The 15228-nt window shown below is 45.6% G+C and overlaps 3 protein-coding genes across 3 annotated transcripts; 1 reads left to right on the forward strand and 2 right to left on the reverse strand.

The window, feature by feature from the left end:
• Positions 1-1937: 1937 nt before the first annotated feature.
• LOC117858875 (uncharacterized) lies at positions 1938-2931 on the reverse strand. The gene has a single exon (XM_034742019.2). It carries the CDS (start codon positions 2663-2665, stop codon positions 2333-2335), a length of 333 nt encoding a protein of 110 aa, XP_034597910.1. The 5' UTR covers positions 2666-2931; the 3' UTR covers positions 1938-2332.
• Positions 2932-4011: 1080 nt separating this feature from the next.
• Positions 4012-6545, reverse strand: LOC117858874 (uncharacterized). Its single transcript, XM_034742018.2, has 8 exons — positions 6379-6545; positions 6200-6282; positions 6070-6108; positions 5932-5984; positions 5760-5823; positions 5629-5671; positions 5502-5549; positions 4012-4333 (listed from the first exon to the last, which is right to left on the reverse strand). The coding sequence occupies exons 1-8, from the start codon at positions 6457-6459 to the stop codon at positions 4169-4171; spliced, it is 576 nt and encodes a 191-aa protein (XP_034597909.1). The 5' UTR covers positions 6460-6545; the 3' UTR covers positions 4012-4168.
• A 205-nt stretch (positions 6546-6750) lies between these two features.
• On the forward strand, positions 6751-11634 carry LOC117859078 (RHOMBOID-like protein 12, mitochondrial). Its single transcript, XM_034742260.2, has 8 exons — positions 6751-7275; positions 7356-7470; positions 7547-7666; positions 9127-9237; positions 9452-9490; positions 10140-10244; positions 10335-10376; positions 11305-11634. Exons 1-8 carry the CDS (start codon positions 6908-6910, stop codon positions 11392-11394), a joined length of 990 nt encoding a protein of 329 aa, XP_034598151.1. The 5' UTR covers positions 6751-6907; the 3' UTR covers positions 11395-11634.
• Positions 11635-15228: the final 3594 nt, after the last annotated feature.

Genomic DNA, 15228 nt, shown 5'->3' on the forward strand with positions numbered 1-15228 from the left:
TATGCTTGGAGGATATGTCTCGAACATAGCCGTGGCATTTCCCGTTTCCCTATACGGGTGGCGTAAACTGTAAACGCCCTGTGATTCCGAGTGACGTAATCGTGTCGACGTTTCCTTCCTCTCCGTCTAGGAAACCTTCAGAATAATTTTCAAACTTCGCCTAATCGCCTTCTTGCACAAACAATCTAGATGGTGATGTGTTATCCTAGAACTCTGTTACTTTATACTTCTATATGTTCTTTAAGTCCAGCGGGCAACAAGCGTGCGAATTTCAGAAATTCGAACCGTGTTAAGCTAACTTAGTCATAGCAACTTAACATACGAAAATAGTGTGTTAGAAGACATCACCACCACACTTCACAATATATAACTCTTTCTCGATGAAGAGCTAAGTAACCTAATTTTTAAAAAATGCCAGACACAAATTTAAACTAACACAAGCTCAGCAGGGTATAGTTGCCTGTTTAGTTTTTTTTGAAAGGTTGCCTGTTTATTTTTTAGTACGTAAAAAAAACACCAACATGGTATAAGTGTCATGGACAAGTCATTATCTAATCGCACATACTTCAAAGAGAAATAAAATAGGTGCCCCAAAATCCTAATGTTCTATATGGCTCTTAAGCTTTAAAATTGCACAATTGATATCGATCGTTGATTAAAAAAAAATGAAACTCTAGGGTCGGTGTTTGGATGGCTTAGCCACAGCCAAATAGTTGGTGTAACTCCAGCTGATGTGATTCTAAATAGTATTGTTAGGATAAGCATCGAGGAGCCAAAAAAATTGATGTCAAATCAAATAATTGTGCATGCAAGCAAACGACGGTAACAATTTGGCATGGCGAGTTGCGGCTCCAATCCAAACGAGTCCCTTTTACACTACTCCTAGTTGAAAACTTTCCTAGATTAGGTAGTGAAACACATTTGTGTGTATCTGATTTTCACGCTAAAAAGCTTTTTTTAGCAATTATGAGGCCAAGTGGATAGGCTAAGACCTTGGTCCATCCAAACAACCACTTACTATTTTGTTTGAAAATCATGAACCTAGTCTTTTGTAGTAGTGTGCTCTTGTATTAGTATCCAACATGATTATATCGCCTTTTCCGTCTGCAAAACTTTGGCGACGCTATTAAGCGTACTAAAAAAAAGACGCATATACCAAGGTAAATCAAATATGGTCATATGGCCTACGTCAATTGCATCGACAGCGGCATACGCATATGCATAATTGCATATCAAATACGCATTGTTCACTTCCAACGTGAAGATCATACAAACACGCGCGGGACCACCATGACTCCAGTTTTTTTTTCCTTTTAAATCTCACGCTCATTGACCACTTCAGGGTGACCGTATCAGGATACGCCGTTCCTTAAGAGTTGAAAGCGCATTAAAATTTTATGACGACAGTGACAATCCAGGCACCCTTTCCTGAACATACCCGAGTTTAGATAACTGGTGGGGCCTTTCGAGGACAGCGACGGGAGGCGTCGGTCATCAACTTTAGTGACGCGTGACCTGGCGGCGGTCTAGCAGTAAAATGGACGGCCCCAGAGGCCCAGACTCGCTTATTATAGATTCAACGAAATGACTCGCCATAGATCTTATCTCAGTTCGTATCTGGCACCAGTGATATCCAGTCCCAAAATCTCAGTTCGTATTTTAGGACCGAGGGAGTATATCACTGGCCGCGGTTTAGCAGTGGGGTATGTGATACTCCCTCCATCCCAAAATACTATTCGTTGAATCTATAATACTCCATCCATCCTAAAGTATTATTTGTTTTGATTTGAGTTTTCTAAATACTTAGCTTTTACTACAAGCTAAGCATTTAGATATATATTATATCTAGATAAATTTTTTTCTAGATATATATTATGTCTAAATAAGTAGCAAAAGATACATACATACATACATACATATATATGTATGTATACGTGAAAGCCAAAACGTTTGGGACCGACGGAGTGACTCGTAACAATGCTGAGGTAAAGCCTCGCAAAGGCCACCTTGACAGCGAAAGCACACACAAATCACTCCGGCGAGGGCGGTTTTTATTTTATGCCATGATTCATTATTGAATTCCACGGTATGTTACACCGGACCAGAGGGAGAGATATCAGACATGGAGAAGTCCTACGCTACCGAGCCACGGCCGCGCGCCGCACGCGAGCCGGCCGGGGCAGCCCACGCGGCACTTACAGGTGGGCCCGTACAGGTTGCCCCCACCGTGCTACCGTGGAGTCACCCCGGCGACGGAGCACGCCGCGCGCCGCGAAGCTCGAATGGTGTCACAGCCTCCTCGTCGGCTCCTCCTCCTCCGGCCGGCCGGCCGTTAGATCTCCGGCTCCGGCGGCGCCTCCACGGAGGCCGCGGCCGCCGCCTCCGGGACGAGGTGCTCCGGGCGGCACCCGGCGACGAAGTCGATGAGCTCCTTGCCGGACTCGTCGGCGCCCGCGGGAGGGGGCGAGATCCGGAGCAGCACGGTGATGGCCACGAGCAGGAACCCCGTGGAGACGAGGAGCGGCCAGAAGAATGACACCACGGCGCCGAGCCTGGGCCCGACCGCGGAGATCGAGACGGCCGCCGCGGCCACGAACGCCACCGCGGCCGCGGCCTGGAGCCGGTGCTCCCACATTAGCTCACCGAGCTTCGACTTGGTCGCCATCGCCGGATCGGCAGCGCGGGAGCCGGGAGAGAATGGGAGATCTAGGGGAGGGGAGCTCTTCTGGAGCGAGGTGGCTAGGGGTTTGGCTCGTGGCGTAACAGGGGAGAGAGGGGGGATGGGGTTGGATTCGCTGTGGGAGGAAAATGGGAAGCGAGGGAGGACGGCGAGTGGGGAAAGGGGTGGTGGGAAGCGTGGGGTTATCTCAGGCTGAGGAGATTCGCCCTGCCGCCGCCTCCAGCCAAGGTTGTGTGCTTTTGGGGATGTTTTTTCTTGCAGCACCGGGGGTGGTGCGGACTCTGGCCGGAGGGACTCTGCCGTTTCTTTGGGTTCATTTACCAAAATGCCCGCCGGCTGCACTGGCATAGGTGACTGGCTTGGGGTAAAATTTTAGGACCTGTTCGCTTCAGCTTATTCAGGCGGCTTATTAGCCACCGAACAATATTTTTCTCTTACAACAAATCAGCCGTTTCAACTTTTCAGCCGGCTTATAAGCTGAAGCGAACGGGCTTTAGTGGTCTTGTAGGTTGCATAATATGCTCCAATAGTTTACGTCGGAAAATTTATCTGCGACTATAAAATTTCATGCAAGCATTACATTTACGTCCATACAAATAAGCTTATCTAGCGTTACTTGAAGAATATGCTTATTTAAGCATTACATGCATCTGCGTAAGGAGTGAAAGGAGTTTCAGTTTTGGCGGTTTGCAATGCGTAAAATTAACAATTCAACATCAATAAATTTTGCCATATATATACTTTTATTTAGCTCATCCAGTCACACTTCTCTCATTCCTCTAGCTTGGAATTCATTCTCCGAAGCTCATTTGAGTTTAACCGTTGCTTGTGAGTTATATTTTCTATAAAGATTTAAGGGTACGAATCTCAGTGTTCAATTGTATAAAGGGCACTTTGGGAAAGGTTGTTATGAGCTCCTTGGATTGTGGGCCCGCCTGCAGTAAAGTCGTAACGTGAGACAACTGTGCATACGTGGCTGTATCCTCACTCCTCAGTGTGCTTCTCGCCTCCTGCTGCTCACGTGCCAGGCACTCGCTTGGGGCTTGGCAGCACCGCCGCAGTTCTCCCGAACCCGATCGGACCGGTCCATTGCCTTTTGCCTTTTGCCTAGTGTTCAGCCCACCAGGAGGGGCGCCAGGTGGCTCGACTAAAATAATTTTGTGCGTTTGCACTGCATCTGGTTGATAACTTTACATATTTCTATCTTTGTTGCAGAACGTGTCAAAACAATTTGAAAAGGAACACAAAATGGCCGATCACCTGATAGCGTGCGCAGAGCTAATGAAGAGGCTTACAGTTCCAACATTTTAGAAATAATTGAAGTAGAGCAGTAACACAGAAATTTAAACATCTCCAATTTGAAGCTTTGGAATAAAACAACAGGAAGTACTTTTACACGGCGCAATAGTATTTCTACAGCGTCTGACAACGGACCGCAAAAGCATCACCTCATTACTCCAAGAAAGAAATTTTACAGTAATTCAGAACCTAATCTTCTACGAAGTCTCCGGCTTCTTCATCAGAATCATCTTGCTCTCTAGATTGTTCGGCATATTCATCAAGTGATGCGGCAGGGAATATGTCACCTTCACGACTTCTGTCAGCAATCTTTGGGACTGATGGGCCACTGTCTTCACCCTTGCTTTTGTTCATCTGCCAGGAGAAACGTTAACAACATCAGAGAGTTTTGCTGAAGTAAATACATAGATCAACAACTGAGATTGTTTAAAACAAGAGTAAGAAATGTCTCAAAGTTCAAGCTGGTTCTGAGAATCAAAACTAGAGCATTGAACTGTTTCATCTGTTACAATAATGAACAATAATCACACTCCACTTGCATCTCGATGACCTTGAGTAGAAACGTCAGTGTCTTGCATTTACATGTACAAGCAGCTTGCTTAATCATTTGTTTCAAGGCCAAAGCCAGTACCAGATCCCATGTATGGTGGTTGTTCTATATAACAATTCCCATTATTTTCAACCACAACAGATTTCTAAGTAGCTTCAATGTTTCTTTATAAAAAGATATGCATACTAAAGGTACAATTTGACGGTATCTATCTAGCAACACCCCATAGAAATACAGATCTGACACAACGGAATAGATTGTGCATCGCAGACATATTGAACTGACAGATACTTAAGCAAAAATGATTAATTTGAAAAGCACAATGAGACAAAGACTTGAAGTTTTAACTGGTACTATAAGATTGATGCAAAGGGAGAAATGAGTAAAAACTTGAAGATGAGACCAAACAGAATAACTGTTTAATTTTCCAACAAGAGACTAATATCAGTATTCCATATGAAATTTCCAAGAGACGTATCAATTTTATAAATGCTGCATTGGACTTTAATTGTATCTTAAGATTTATTGAACGGAACCTTGTCAGAACAGCACCCCATGGTTTAAAGGGGCAGATCCGGGGAAAGCTGGTTTATATTTCTAGAACCAAGATGACTGAATTTTCATGTTCAAACATTACACAGAATGAAAATGCTGGCAGAATTTTCAAAAACAGGATAACATAGAGATGAAGAATGGGAAAATACAATTGTAAGTACAGGATATCCATGAAATACAAGGCGCAAAGCCACAAACACAAATAAAGGGATCAGATTCTTTTTCTACCAAGGCAGGCTTAAGGATACAAACATTGTCAAGCAATAACAATAAAAGAACAAGAATTCCCTTTCCAGATTCATGGCTCCCTAATCCAATTTTAATTCATTTTTTTGCATCAAGGAGACTACTAATACTAGAGGCAAATGGATAAGAACAAAAATTATTCAGTGTGAAGAGTTGAATAAAAGTACTCACAATGCGAAGAAGGGTGCGTCTTTCTCTTTCCCTAGCACCTCTGATAGCCTGAAAAACAACACAGTCATCAGCAGAAAATAATATTCCTCTAGGTACCAAGCCAGTTTCAAATATGACATAATTAAACCTCTTCTAGTGCCTTGCGTTCACTATCCTCTTCAATCGCGTCCCTGAATTACAATTGCAAATTAATCAAAAAATACAAACATTATGCAATACAACTACAAGTTTAAAACAGGAATAAACAGCAGGGATCACCTTCCAACAAGGTCATTGACACGAGTGCAGCACTTGGCACATATCCCGAGATTCTTGGAGCAATCTGCATTGAACAGAGGCAGCCGAAATCAGCACCAATCCAATATATCACTAGTTTGATAGTTTCACAACCAGACCTAGTAACATGAGAGATTGAGCAGTCGAAATTTACCTCTGCAGACGTTGTGGTACGCCTGACGGACGGCTCGCTTCCCACACTTCTGGCTGCCAAACCAAAAGAAAACCATCAGTATCGCCTCTGCTCAGTATACGTGCCAAACAGGAAACAAGCAGATGGAAACAGAATTACCACTTTGCGGGCTCAACAATTTGCTTGTACTTGCCGTACCTGCAAAAGGGGAAGAACGAATCGGACCCAGAGCAACGAAAACGGTCGAAACTACACCAAGTAACGAGTCAATTGAACGGATGAGGCCCACCTGCGCTTCCAGTCGATTTGGTCCCGGCAGCGCTGGCAGACGCCGGTGATCTCCGACAGCGGCCGGAACCTGCCCCCAGGCTCCTGCAGCGGCGAGGGTTTCGAACGGTGAGATTTAAGCGGATCGAGAAGTATGGGGATTGAGGAAGGGGGGAGGACGAGGGGCGGCAGTGGGCTTACGGTCTCGTTGATCTTCTGGCCGAGGTGCGGCTTCCACGCGTAGCTATTCTGGTGCTTCGGGGGTCCCTGCCGCTTCGACATCGCCGAATTCCGGTGATCTCTCCCTCCTCCGCTTCGCGCCGCCGGGGGTTTCTCTTCCTCCCGTCACGCCCCGATCCCCCCCTCGCGCTGCTTGCCCTTAAAACCTCGCTCGCCGCGGCTGCACGACGTGGCTCCATCTTGTCCGTTCGATCCAAAAACATATTTCCACGTACAGCAGCCCCCAGAAATTCTCCATTGGGCTGGGCTCTTCTTAATTGAGCCCAGAAACTCTTCTTAACCGGCCCAACTGAAAAGCATAACCAAGGGCCCACACTCAAGCACGGCAAGTGGGGAATCCGTCATTTCCCGATCGAATGTTCGAAACCCCCCATCTCGGAGTTGGAACAGAAGCTATCAACCTCCACCGATTGGCCACCGCCAGGCGCGGAGGAGACGGCGGCCGGAGCAGCCGAAGAGAGCCTTGCAGGCGTAGCCAGCCGGGTTCGCCATGCGGAGGAAGCTGCTTCAGTTCCAGTCCCTTCTCGCGCAGCACGCCCTCCGCGGGGTCCCAAAACCCAGACCTCAACTCCAATCACACCACCACCGCCTCCTCCATTCCCCCTCCGCGCCATCCTCCCCCTCCCCCGCGCCGTCGGCTCAGCTCCTATGGAATCGCCTCTCCGGCGGCACCGCTGCCTCCCTCCTCCCGAGGAGTGTGGCGGCCGTCGCAGAGTCCGCGCGGACCGCCGCGTCCCGGTGGTTGGCCGCCGCCCGCGGCGCCGGCTCCCTCGATCTCTTCTCGCTGCAGCGCCGGCGGAGGGCACGGGGCTCGGGATGGCAATTCGCGTCGTCCTCCTTTCTCCACAGCGCGCCCTGGTGAGGTTAAGGTTGGCGTGATTTTACTCGGGAATTGTTTTTGGCTGTTTCGTGATTTTGGGTTCTGATGTCTACGGAAGGGCGTACTGGATGAACACCCCCGACGGGATGGTGTGGACGCTCATCGGCGTGAATGTGGCCGTCTTCATGCTCTGGCGTGTGGCTGATCCGGGGTTCATGAGGAGGCATTTCATGGTAAGTGAAGTGATCAATCATGGGACTTGTTCTTAGATTATAATAGTGGTTACTTAATCGTTGTTGCAATGAGCAGATTTCACTGGACAATTTCAAGAGCGGACGGTTGCACACCTTGCTCACGAATGCTTTCAGCCACGCAGATTCTAATCACCTATTTTCCAATATGATTGGCTTCTACTTCTTTGGGACAAGTGTAAGTTACACACTCTTTCTTTATGTTACTGATAGACATATACTGTATTCAGCTGCGAGGCTCAAAGGGGAATCGATGTGAAAAGAGTATGCAGTAGAGGCCAATGTCGGCTTTCTGTTTGACGTTCTTAAACCCAAGAAAGAAAACGGAAAGTAGAAGATGGCACGTCGAGACTCTTTAATCTCAGGCTCCTGGCTTCACTTGTGTGCAGCACCTTTTGATGGAATATCGTCAGCCATGGTTGCTGAAAATCTAGTATGCGAATGTGCAATGCAGAATGTACTCTCCAAATATACGAAATTAGCCTCATTGTTTTATCTGTAGACAATAACAATAACTGTGCTTGTTAATATTTATCTAGAACATGATTTTGTACTATTTGCAATAGCATATTTTAAAATGACCATGGAATCACAATATTCCATTTGTGTTATATTATCCTAGTCTAAGCTTCAAAGTACGTCCATGCCACCTATTCCCAAAGGAAGATGGATGGATGTTGTCGTAAACTTCAAAGTAAGTCCAGGCCACCTATTCCCAAAGGAAGATGGATGGATGTTGTCGTAAACTTCAAAGTAAGTCCAGGCCACCTATTCCCAAAATGGATGGATGTTGTTGTATGAAATTACAAAATAGCACTGCATTTGACAGTGGTGAATCCCCCTCTGCGTTGTTTTATTCCCCCCCCCCCCCCCCCCCCCCCCCCTCTTTTCTCCAGGAAATCAAGAATCACATTTCTTGACTGGAGCAGACAACTTAGCCTTCGGAAGTGATGCTGGCTTAATGGATACCCCAGCTGGCTTGCCTTTTCCAACGTTAGCTGGATCCTTTATTATTCTGATAGGAGATAGGACTAGCCTTCCATGATTTGAAATTAGGATAGGAGATGCTTGTCTTATGATGAAAGGCAAAGGTACCTAACAACCAAGCTAGCAGTTCATCGTTCAAAATAACTGTTTGGCTGGTTTGAATCGAGAGTCTTCCATCAGATATTCAAATGTATCATTTGGTTACACATAATAACTGAGTTTGAATATCTGAAGGGCCTTTATGTGCAAACCACCAGATCTAGGGTTATGTGTGTTATTAGGGTTCAATGCAGGAACCTTTACAGATGCAGGCGGCTGCAGCTGCTGTACTCCTGTGAAACAGTGCACCTTTATTTAAGTATTCTCTTCTGAGATATGCAGCAACAAATTTTCATGGGATTTATGGCTTGCATTTTCTCAACATCTATATCAGAAGATATATGTGGTAAAAGCTAAATATACTATATTAAGCATCTCACGTGGAATTATAAACGGTGTGTGCTGTACTACTGTGCAGTGGGATACGTATTCTTAGTTTCCTTCCAACAACACGGATTTATCAATCTTGTACTTTGTTGTTTGTAGTAATGATCTGTTATCTTTTACTTCAAATGTTTAATTGCCCTTTCCTTATTTATCTTTCTGCATCAGATTGCGAGCACATTTGGGCCTGCATTTCTGTTGAAGTTGTACGTAGCTGGAGCACTTGGTGGATCGGCATTATTCTTGCTAGAGAAGGCTTTACTAGCTCCACGCAAACAGGTAATTATGCATAGTGGATTTATACATCAAGCAATAGGGTTCCAAATCGTCCATTTACAGTCAATGCTGCATTAAATTCCTATTAAATGATTAGTTCAGGCTATCAACCTATCCATTCTGATACTCACTTTTGAAAAATCTGTAAACTAGTCAGTTCCTTGCTAGGATTTGAAAATTCAGGAGCTCTTTTGATATATGTGATGTCCTCCTGCAGGCTTATGCTGGATGGGATACTTCAAGAGCCCCTGCACTTGTATGTGGTTTCCTTTCCAACAATATAATCTTATCTCCATTCATACACCAAGCTGCATTATCTTACACTTTTACATGGATAATGGAATTTTTTAGTCTGCAAATTTTTCCCAATATACAGGAAAGTAGGTACTCCCCATCCGATTCAGAATACTCGTTGTGTTAGCTTTCTTTACAATCTTAAAAAAATTGGCCTACCTTTCCCAGTCTTACTACTCACCCATCTTTAATTGCATCATTAAACAACTTATTTCCACTTGTTTGCACACTTTATAGAATGTTCATTGAGGGTAAGATGGTCATTTTATCTATCACCTTAATTCTTGTGCCCAACTCTAAATCTACAAGTACTTTGAATCGGACGTAGTAGGAATAAGCACCATTCATCAGTTCATACTCCAAAGCAAGCTACATTGTCTCAAACTTTTGCATGGGTAATGAAATTTTTTAGTTAACAAGTTTTGCCCAATATACTGGAGTGGAAAGTAGATAGGAATAAGCATTATTCATCATTTGATTTGCTCTGTAACATGATACAGCAATTTAATTCAATTTTATGTTTGACAACTGTATGGGCATTATTGATGGTACTGCACATAAATCACCACATCCTAAGTTTGATTTGCTCTGTTTTGTTCATGTCATGTCAGGGTGCAAGTGCTGCAGTTAATGCAACTATCCTCCTTCAGATTTTCCTGAATCCCAAGGGACTAGTCTATTTTTACTTCGTAATTCCTATTCCAGCTGCACTTATGGTGAGAATCTTTTCGTTTTTTAAAAATATCCACCATGCATTTAGTTTCTCAGAAGTCAGAACAAAATTTATTTATTTCTTTTCATTTCAGGGGGCTGCTTTGATTGGTGCTGATTTATATAGGGTCAAGAAGGTATGTGTTATGGCTCCATGCCTTTCAGTTGATTTTCTTGTATAGTAAGTGAATGTTTTGGTACCACTATGTTGCCTGTGTTCATTGCCCATGATACCTTTTTATACAAGCACCTGGTAAATAGCCACTTGAATGTTTTTGGTGCCACTCTGTTGCTTGTGCGCATCATTCAAGAGTTTTTACGGAGTCAGGGGGTGTTGATTTTACCTCGCTCCCCAGTATCCAAGGGCTTTGGTGTCCCACTAAAATTAAAGATTCTGTTATTTCTTAGTAGAAATATGAATTATCGCTATACATTTGGATTAATAGCTGTATACACATTAGAAGTGAAGCATTGGGGGAAAATAAACATGTGCAGTAGTTGAAGACTAGTGAAAGTCACATTTACTTTATTGGGTGAAAAAACTACTTGCGATAGTTTCCTCACCATGGGGATCCTCACAGGGGCTTGCTCGTGCGAGGGCCTTCCCTTTTGTTAATTTTTGGTGTGGGATAAGGCGGTGAGTGCAGGAATTGTTTGTGAGGTGCATGTTTTGTGTGGTTGGCCATACAACTTCATCAGTTCTTAATGAATCTGATCACAAGACCATTCATCATATATAGGCATATGATATTTATGTTTCCTGGGCTGTAGTATTTCTTTTTTGGTCTACATCTTTTGCACCTTTCTGTTCAACTGTATTCTGAAATACCTTTTCCACTCTATATACTTTGATTGTCACTAATGTGATCTGCTATGCAATAGTATGTCTGTCTGGTACATTTCTTGTAAGCTTACATAATCTGTATATCTCAATTTTCCTTTAAATTGACTCGGGCCATACTATTCACATGTACAATAATTGATGATTTAACATTCATGAGTTATATGTTTGTCACCCTTTTCTGTTCCAAAGTGGGGCTAACTGATCTCTCATTCATTTTTTAGGGGCAGGGCGATGTATCAGGTTCAGCTCATTTAGGTGGTGCCCTAGTTGCTGCTCTTGTGTGGGCTCGAATTGCGAAAGGCTGGATCTGATCTTCTAGCTTTTATATAAATGGACCAAAAGTGCAAAGGCAACCATCTGCGCCCACCTTGTGGCCCCTTTTGGGTTGAAATTTGCATTTGTTGTTATCTGACGACTCACTGATAATTGAGGGATGGCTGAACATGCTACTTGCTGCCCCGGATGATGTCGTAGCGGATAATTGGATATTTGTCAATGCTGGCTGAATATTTTTATAATTTTATTCCGGCAATGGCCGTCCTTAAGCGAAAGGACCCGATCTCAGTTTGGCACGTTTTGAATCTGAGTATATGAGGCTACGGCTGGCCTATCTGTATTCTGTGCTGATATAAAGTGGGGAAGACAATGGCAGAGAAGAACTGCATGAATGGTTCAAGAAGCGTGTTGAAAGATTCCTGTAGATCCTATGTATGTCTGGACTCTAACTGCTACTTTAGGTAAAGGTCTTTGCCACTTGTCAGTTGTCATGCATGCGGTTCGAAGATGCTACTTGTGATCCAAGCGTGAGGCCACGCGCTGCCGCAAAGGCGCAAACTGTATGCGATGACTGATGAGAGTTCCTCAAACAATGAGGTTCTTAGTTCGATCTTGTTTCCCCTGCTTCTAGCGTTGTTAAGACCACTGCGTTTCCGTCCGTTGCTTATGAACACGCGCGCGCGCGTGCGCCTGAATTCCTCCGTAACGCCGGCCCACGGCGATTCCGGGGATCCACGGCCGGCCCGAGGGGTGTGTTGCCACTCGGCGAGGGATCGTAAAGCGCCGCCATCTCGCATACAAGCAACATGTGTTGGTCCGTACTCTCCGTGCTCACTCATATGATTCCGCAGCACGAGCTCGTCTCCGTCTCGTCGCAATCGTCTGACGAGATGACGCGGCCGCGTGCGTACGGCGCCCGCCGCGCCTCGGGCGACACGCCGCCCCGTACGCCTGCTGAAACTTCTAGCCTTCCTCGGAGCATATACGCTTAGGGCGCCGTTTGGATGCAAAATCAGATTATGAAAATTTGGATTTTGAGTGGAAGCTAGTTCGCTCTGAAATTTCAGGATTCTAACAATCCATGATTTGGATTCATAAAATTCAATGCAAAATCTGTCCTGTTCGGAAGACGGTTGGATTTTGGATTCTCAAAATCTCTTAGGCTAGTCTCAGTGCAAGGTTTCATTGCACAGTTTCCAAGGATGCCACATCATCCCATGAGGTGTATTCTCATGAATGAAACATGGAGTCCCAGTGCACAGTTTCATTTCACGATTTCATAGGATGCCCATGACATTTAATTGTGAGGCATGTGATTGGATATGGTTAGATGAAATGAAACTCTATAGCTCCCAATGCAAGTTTCAATAGGTTTCATAGTCTTGGAAACACTGTATACACAGTTTCATCCTGATGAAACTCCTTCCCTCTCTCACTTCATAACTACCATGCTATGTTATCACATATGCTGATGTGTCACCGTATTTAATGTGCATGAAACCTCTATGAAACTTCCACTGGGATTAGCCTTATGATCCAAACGGGGTCAGGTTGGCCCTACCCCCCTTCGTTCGAGGCCGGTGGTACTGGCCGGCTCGGAGTGGCTAGAGGTGCTGTCCTGATCCTGCTTCCCCTGCATGCCCGCCCGCCCATGCCGCTCGCGCGCTCGTCCGATCCATCAGCGATCGATCAATCAATCGGCGCGGAACGTGACGATAGTGCAGTGCCGGCCATGCCAGGCGAGCAGAGGGGAGGTCGGGGAGGGGCCGACCGGCCTGCTGGTAAAAGTGGCAAACTTGCCGCGTCGCGCCCCAAGCAGGCAGGTCTCAGCGCGATCCACATGCGTTGGTACGCGGTGCGCTCCATGACGCCTGCGCGCGCGGTACCGGCCGGGTCGTTCCAGATTAAAAAAGGGGGTCGGCCGACGGAGCCGTGGATTAGTCAACTCAGGGGGTGCGGAAACGTCTCCTGGCCCTGCAAGGCTGCCAGCCATTTGGAGTTTTGACTGCCATGCATCTTTGCCTGGGCAGGCAGAGGCACCACGACGCGGATTGGTCTTTCTCAGGCTGCAGCACGAGAGAATGGACCGCCTGACGTGGCGACGACGTGCATGCGCACACACACCGGACAAGGGCGCAAGGCTGTGCAACGGCCAACGGGCGGCGACGACTGCATGTCTGCATGCTCATAACGTTGTACTACGTCTCTTGTAGGTATATTCATCGTATCTATACTAGTACGACAGGTAATTTTGCCATCCGTGCCGGGAGGAAACCAGTACTCCTACACAGCTCTGCTAGCTGCCTACCGCGGTACAGCCTATACAGTACACATACGGCCTAAACAGTAGTAGGGCACAGTAAATTAAATGAAGAACGAAAGAATGATCCAGCGACGCATAAAACTATCGCATGACGAAGCAGCTAGTACAGTACAACCTACTACAACCTAGCTTCGCACCTGCAGTGTAGGCCACTTCCCTACACTGATCCCTGCCCTTAAGAAAATCCAGCGACTGAAAGATCGATATAGCCTGTGTCCAAGTAGGTCCCTTTGTCACTGTCAAGTACCTACTACTGGCGGCCGCCCAGCCCAAAGACACAGCCAAACGCCACACTGTTCATCGCCTGTACCGGCATAAACAACCTAACCTACGGATACTACAGTTCCTCATAACCATCTAGGAGTAGCATGCGATGCAATTATCGACCGAGCTAGCTGCTACGCCCTTGCTGCTTGATCAAAGTGATCTGCTCATGCATGAGCTTAGGCACAACTTTTTGCAGCACGAGCAAGAGGTAGCCAGGGCCTAAAATGATCGGCAACTTGCCGCTACTTGCCATAGCAGCTAGCCGCTACTCCAAGTTAACTTAAGCAAAAGCAATGCAAGGAGAGATGGAATGATGGTGATGTTCATAGCATAGAGCAGCCAGCAAGCAGCACATCAGCATCTCTCTCTCACTCTGCAGGGGACCATTTTCGCTCATGTGAACGAGGGTATATATTGGTCCATGGCCAAAGATATGGACGGTGCAGTGTGATAAACCGGAGGCGCAAAGGCATTGGTGGAACGCCGTGACCTCTTCCTGACCGGCGGGTACGTGTTTATATGGCGAGGAAAAACCCCTCGCGTGATTGTTACATAGATGCCGTGCGTGGTAAGATGCATGGCTGGAGATAAAAGATTTTTACACTATATCTCTAAGCTTTGACATATAACAGAATATCTCCAGCCATCCAACGAACCCATGCACACATAGAGTTTACATATATATCTTATTCTATCCCTCAATCATAACCGCACAAGGTTAAGATTGTGCTTAAAATTTTCTAGAAGCCTTACAGTGAGCGCCTTAGCAAACCCACTGCTATTTGATCTCCTAAGAAGATTCCTAGTTACACGTTCTCTAACAAAATGATAATCCACTTCAATATGCTTAGTTCTAGCATGGAAAACAGGATTAGCTGATAAATATTTGGCACCAATGTTATCACACCACAACTTTGCCTTCGGTGGACATTGTATACCAATTTCCTTCAGCAAAATTTGAATCCACATTTTTTCTGCAGTAGCATCAGCAATAGCCGTATCTTCTGCCTCAATACTTGACCTTGACACGGTTGCTTGTTTCCGTGCACTCCATGATATCAAATTTGATCCCAAGAATTTGGCAAAACCCCCAGTTGACCTTCTGTCATCCAAGGACCCTGCCCAATCAGCATAAGAGAACCCACTTATCAACATAGAATTACACTTGCCAATTTTCAAACCAATTTTGGTACCGAGCTTCACATATCTTAGGATGCGCTTGACAGCAGCCCAATGAGCAGTCATTGGTGCATGAAGAAACTGACAAACCATGTTAACA

This window comes from Setaria viridis, chromosome 5 (genome assembly GCF_005286985.2).
Source record: "Setaria viridis chromosome 5, Setaria_viridis_v4.0, whole genome shotgun sequence".
Classification (NCBI taxonomy): Eukaryota; Viridiplantae; Streptophyta; class Magnoliopsida; order Poales; family Poaceae; genus Setaria; species Setaria viridis.

What these genes read in the sequence shown, in the direction of transcription:
- LOC117858874 (XM_034742018.2), bottom strand. Translation starts at nt 6,459, where the DNA reads ATGTCGAAGCGGCAGGGACCCCCGAAGCACCAGAATAGCTACGCGTGG. An exon ending in GTACCACAACGTCTGCAGAG is followed by an intron (nt 5,824 to 5,931) that starts GTAAATTTCGAC and finishes TGTTCAATGCAG; the next exon opens with ATTGCTCCAAGAATCTCGGG. An exon ending in AACGCAAGGCACTAGAAGAG is followed by an intron (nt 5,550 to 5,628) that starts GTTTAATTATGT and finishes GTTGTTTTTCAG; the next exon opens with GCTATCAGAGGTGCTAGGGA.
- LOC117859078 (XM_034742260.2), top strand. Translation starts at nt 6,908, where the DNA reads ATGCGGAGGAAGCTGCTTCAGTTCCAGTCCCTTCTCGCGCAGCACGCC. An exon ending in TACTAGCTCCACGCAAACAG is followed by an intron (nt 9,238 to 9,451) that starts GTAATTATGCAT and finishes GTCCTCCTGCAG; the next exon opens with GCTTATGCTGGATGGGATAC. An exon ending in ATTTATATAGGGTCAAGAAG is followed by an intron (nt 10,377 to 11,304) that starts GTATGTGTTATG and finishes TTCATTTTTTAG; the next exon opens with GGGCAGGGCGATGTATCAGG.
- LOC117858875 (XM_034742019.2), bottom strand. Translation starts at nt 2,665, where the DNA reads ATGGCGACCAAGTCGAAGCTCGGTGAGCTAATGTGGGAGCACCGGCTC.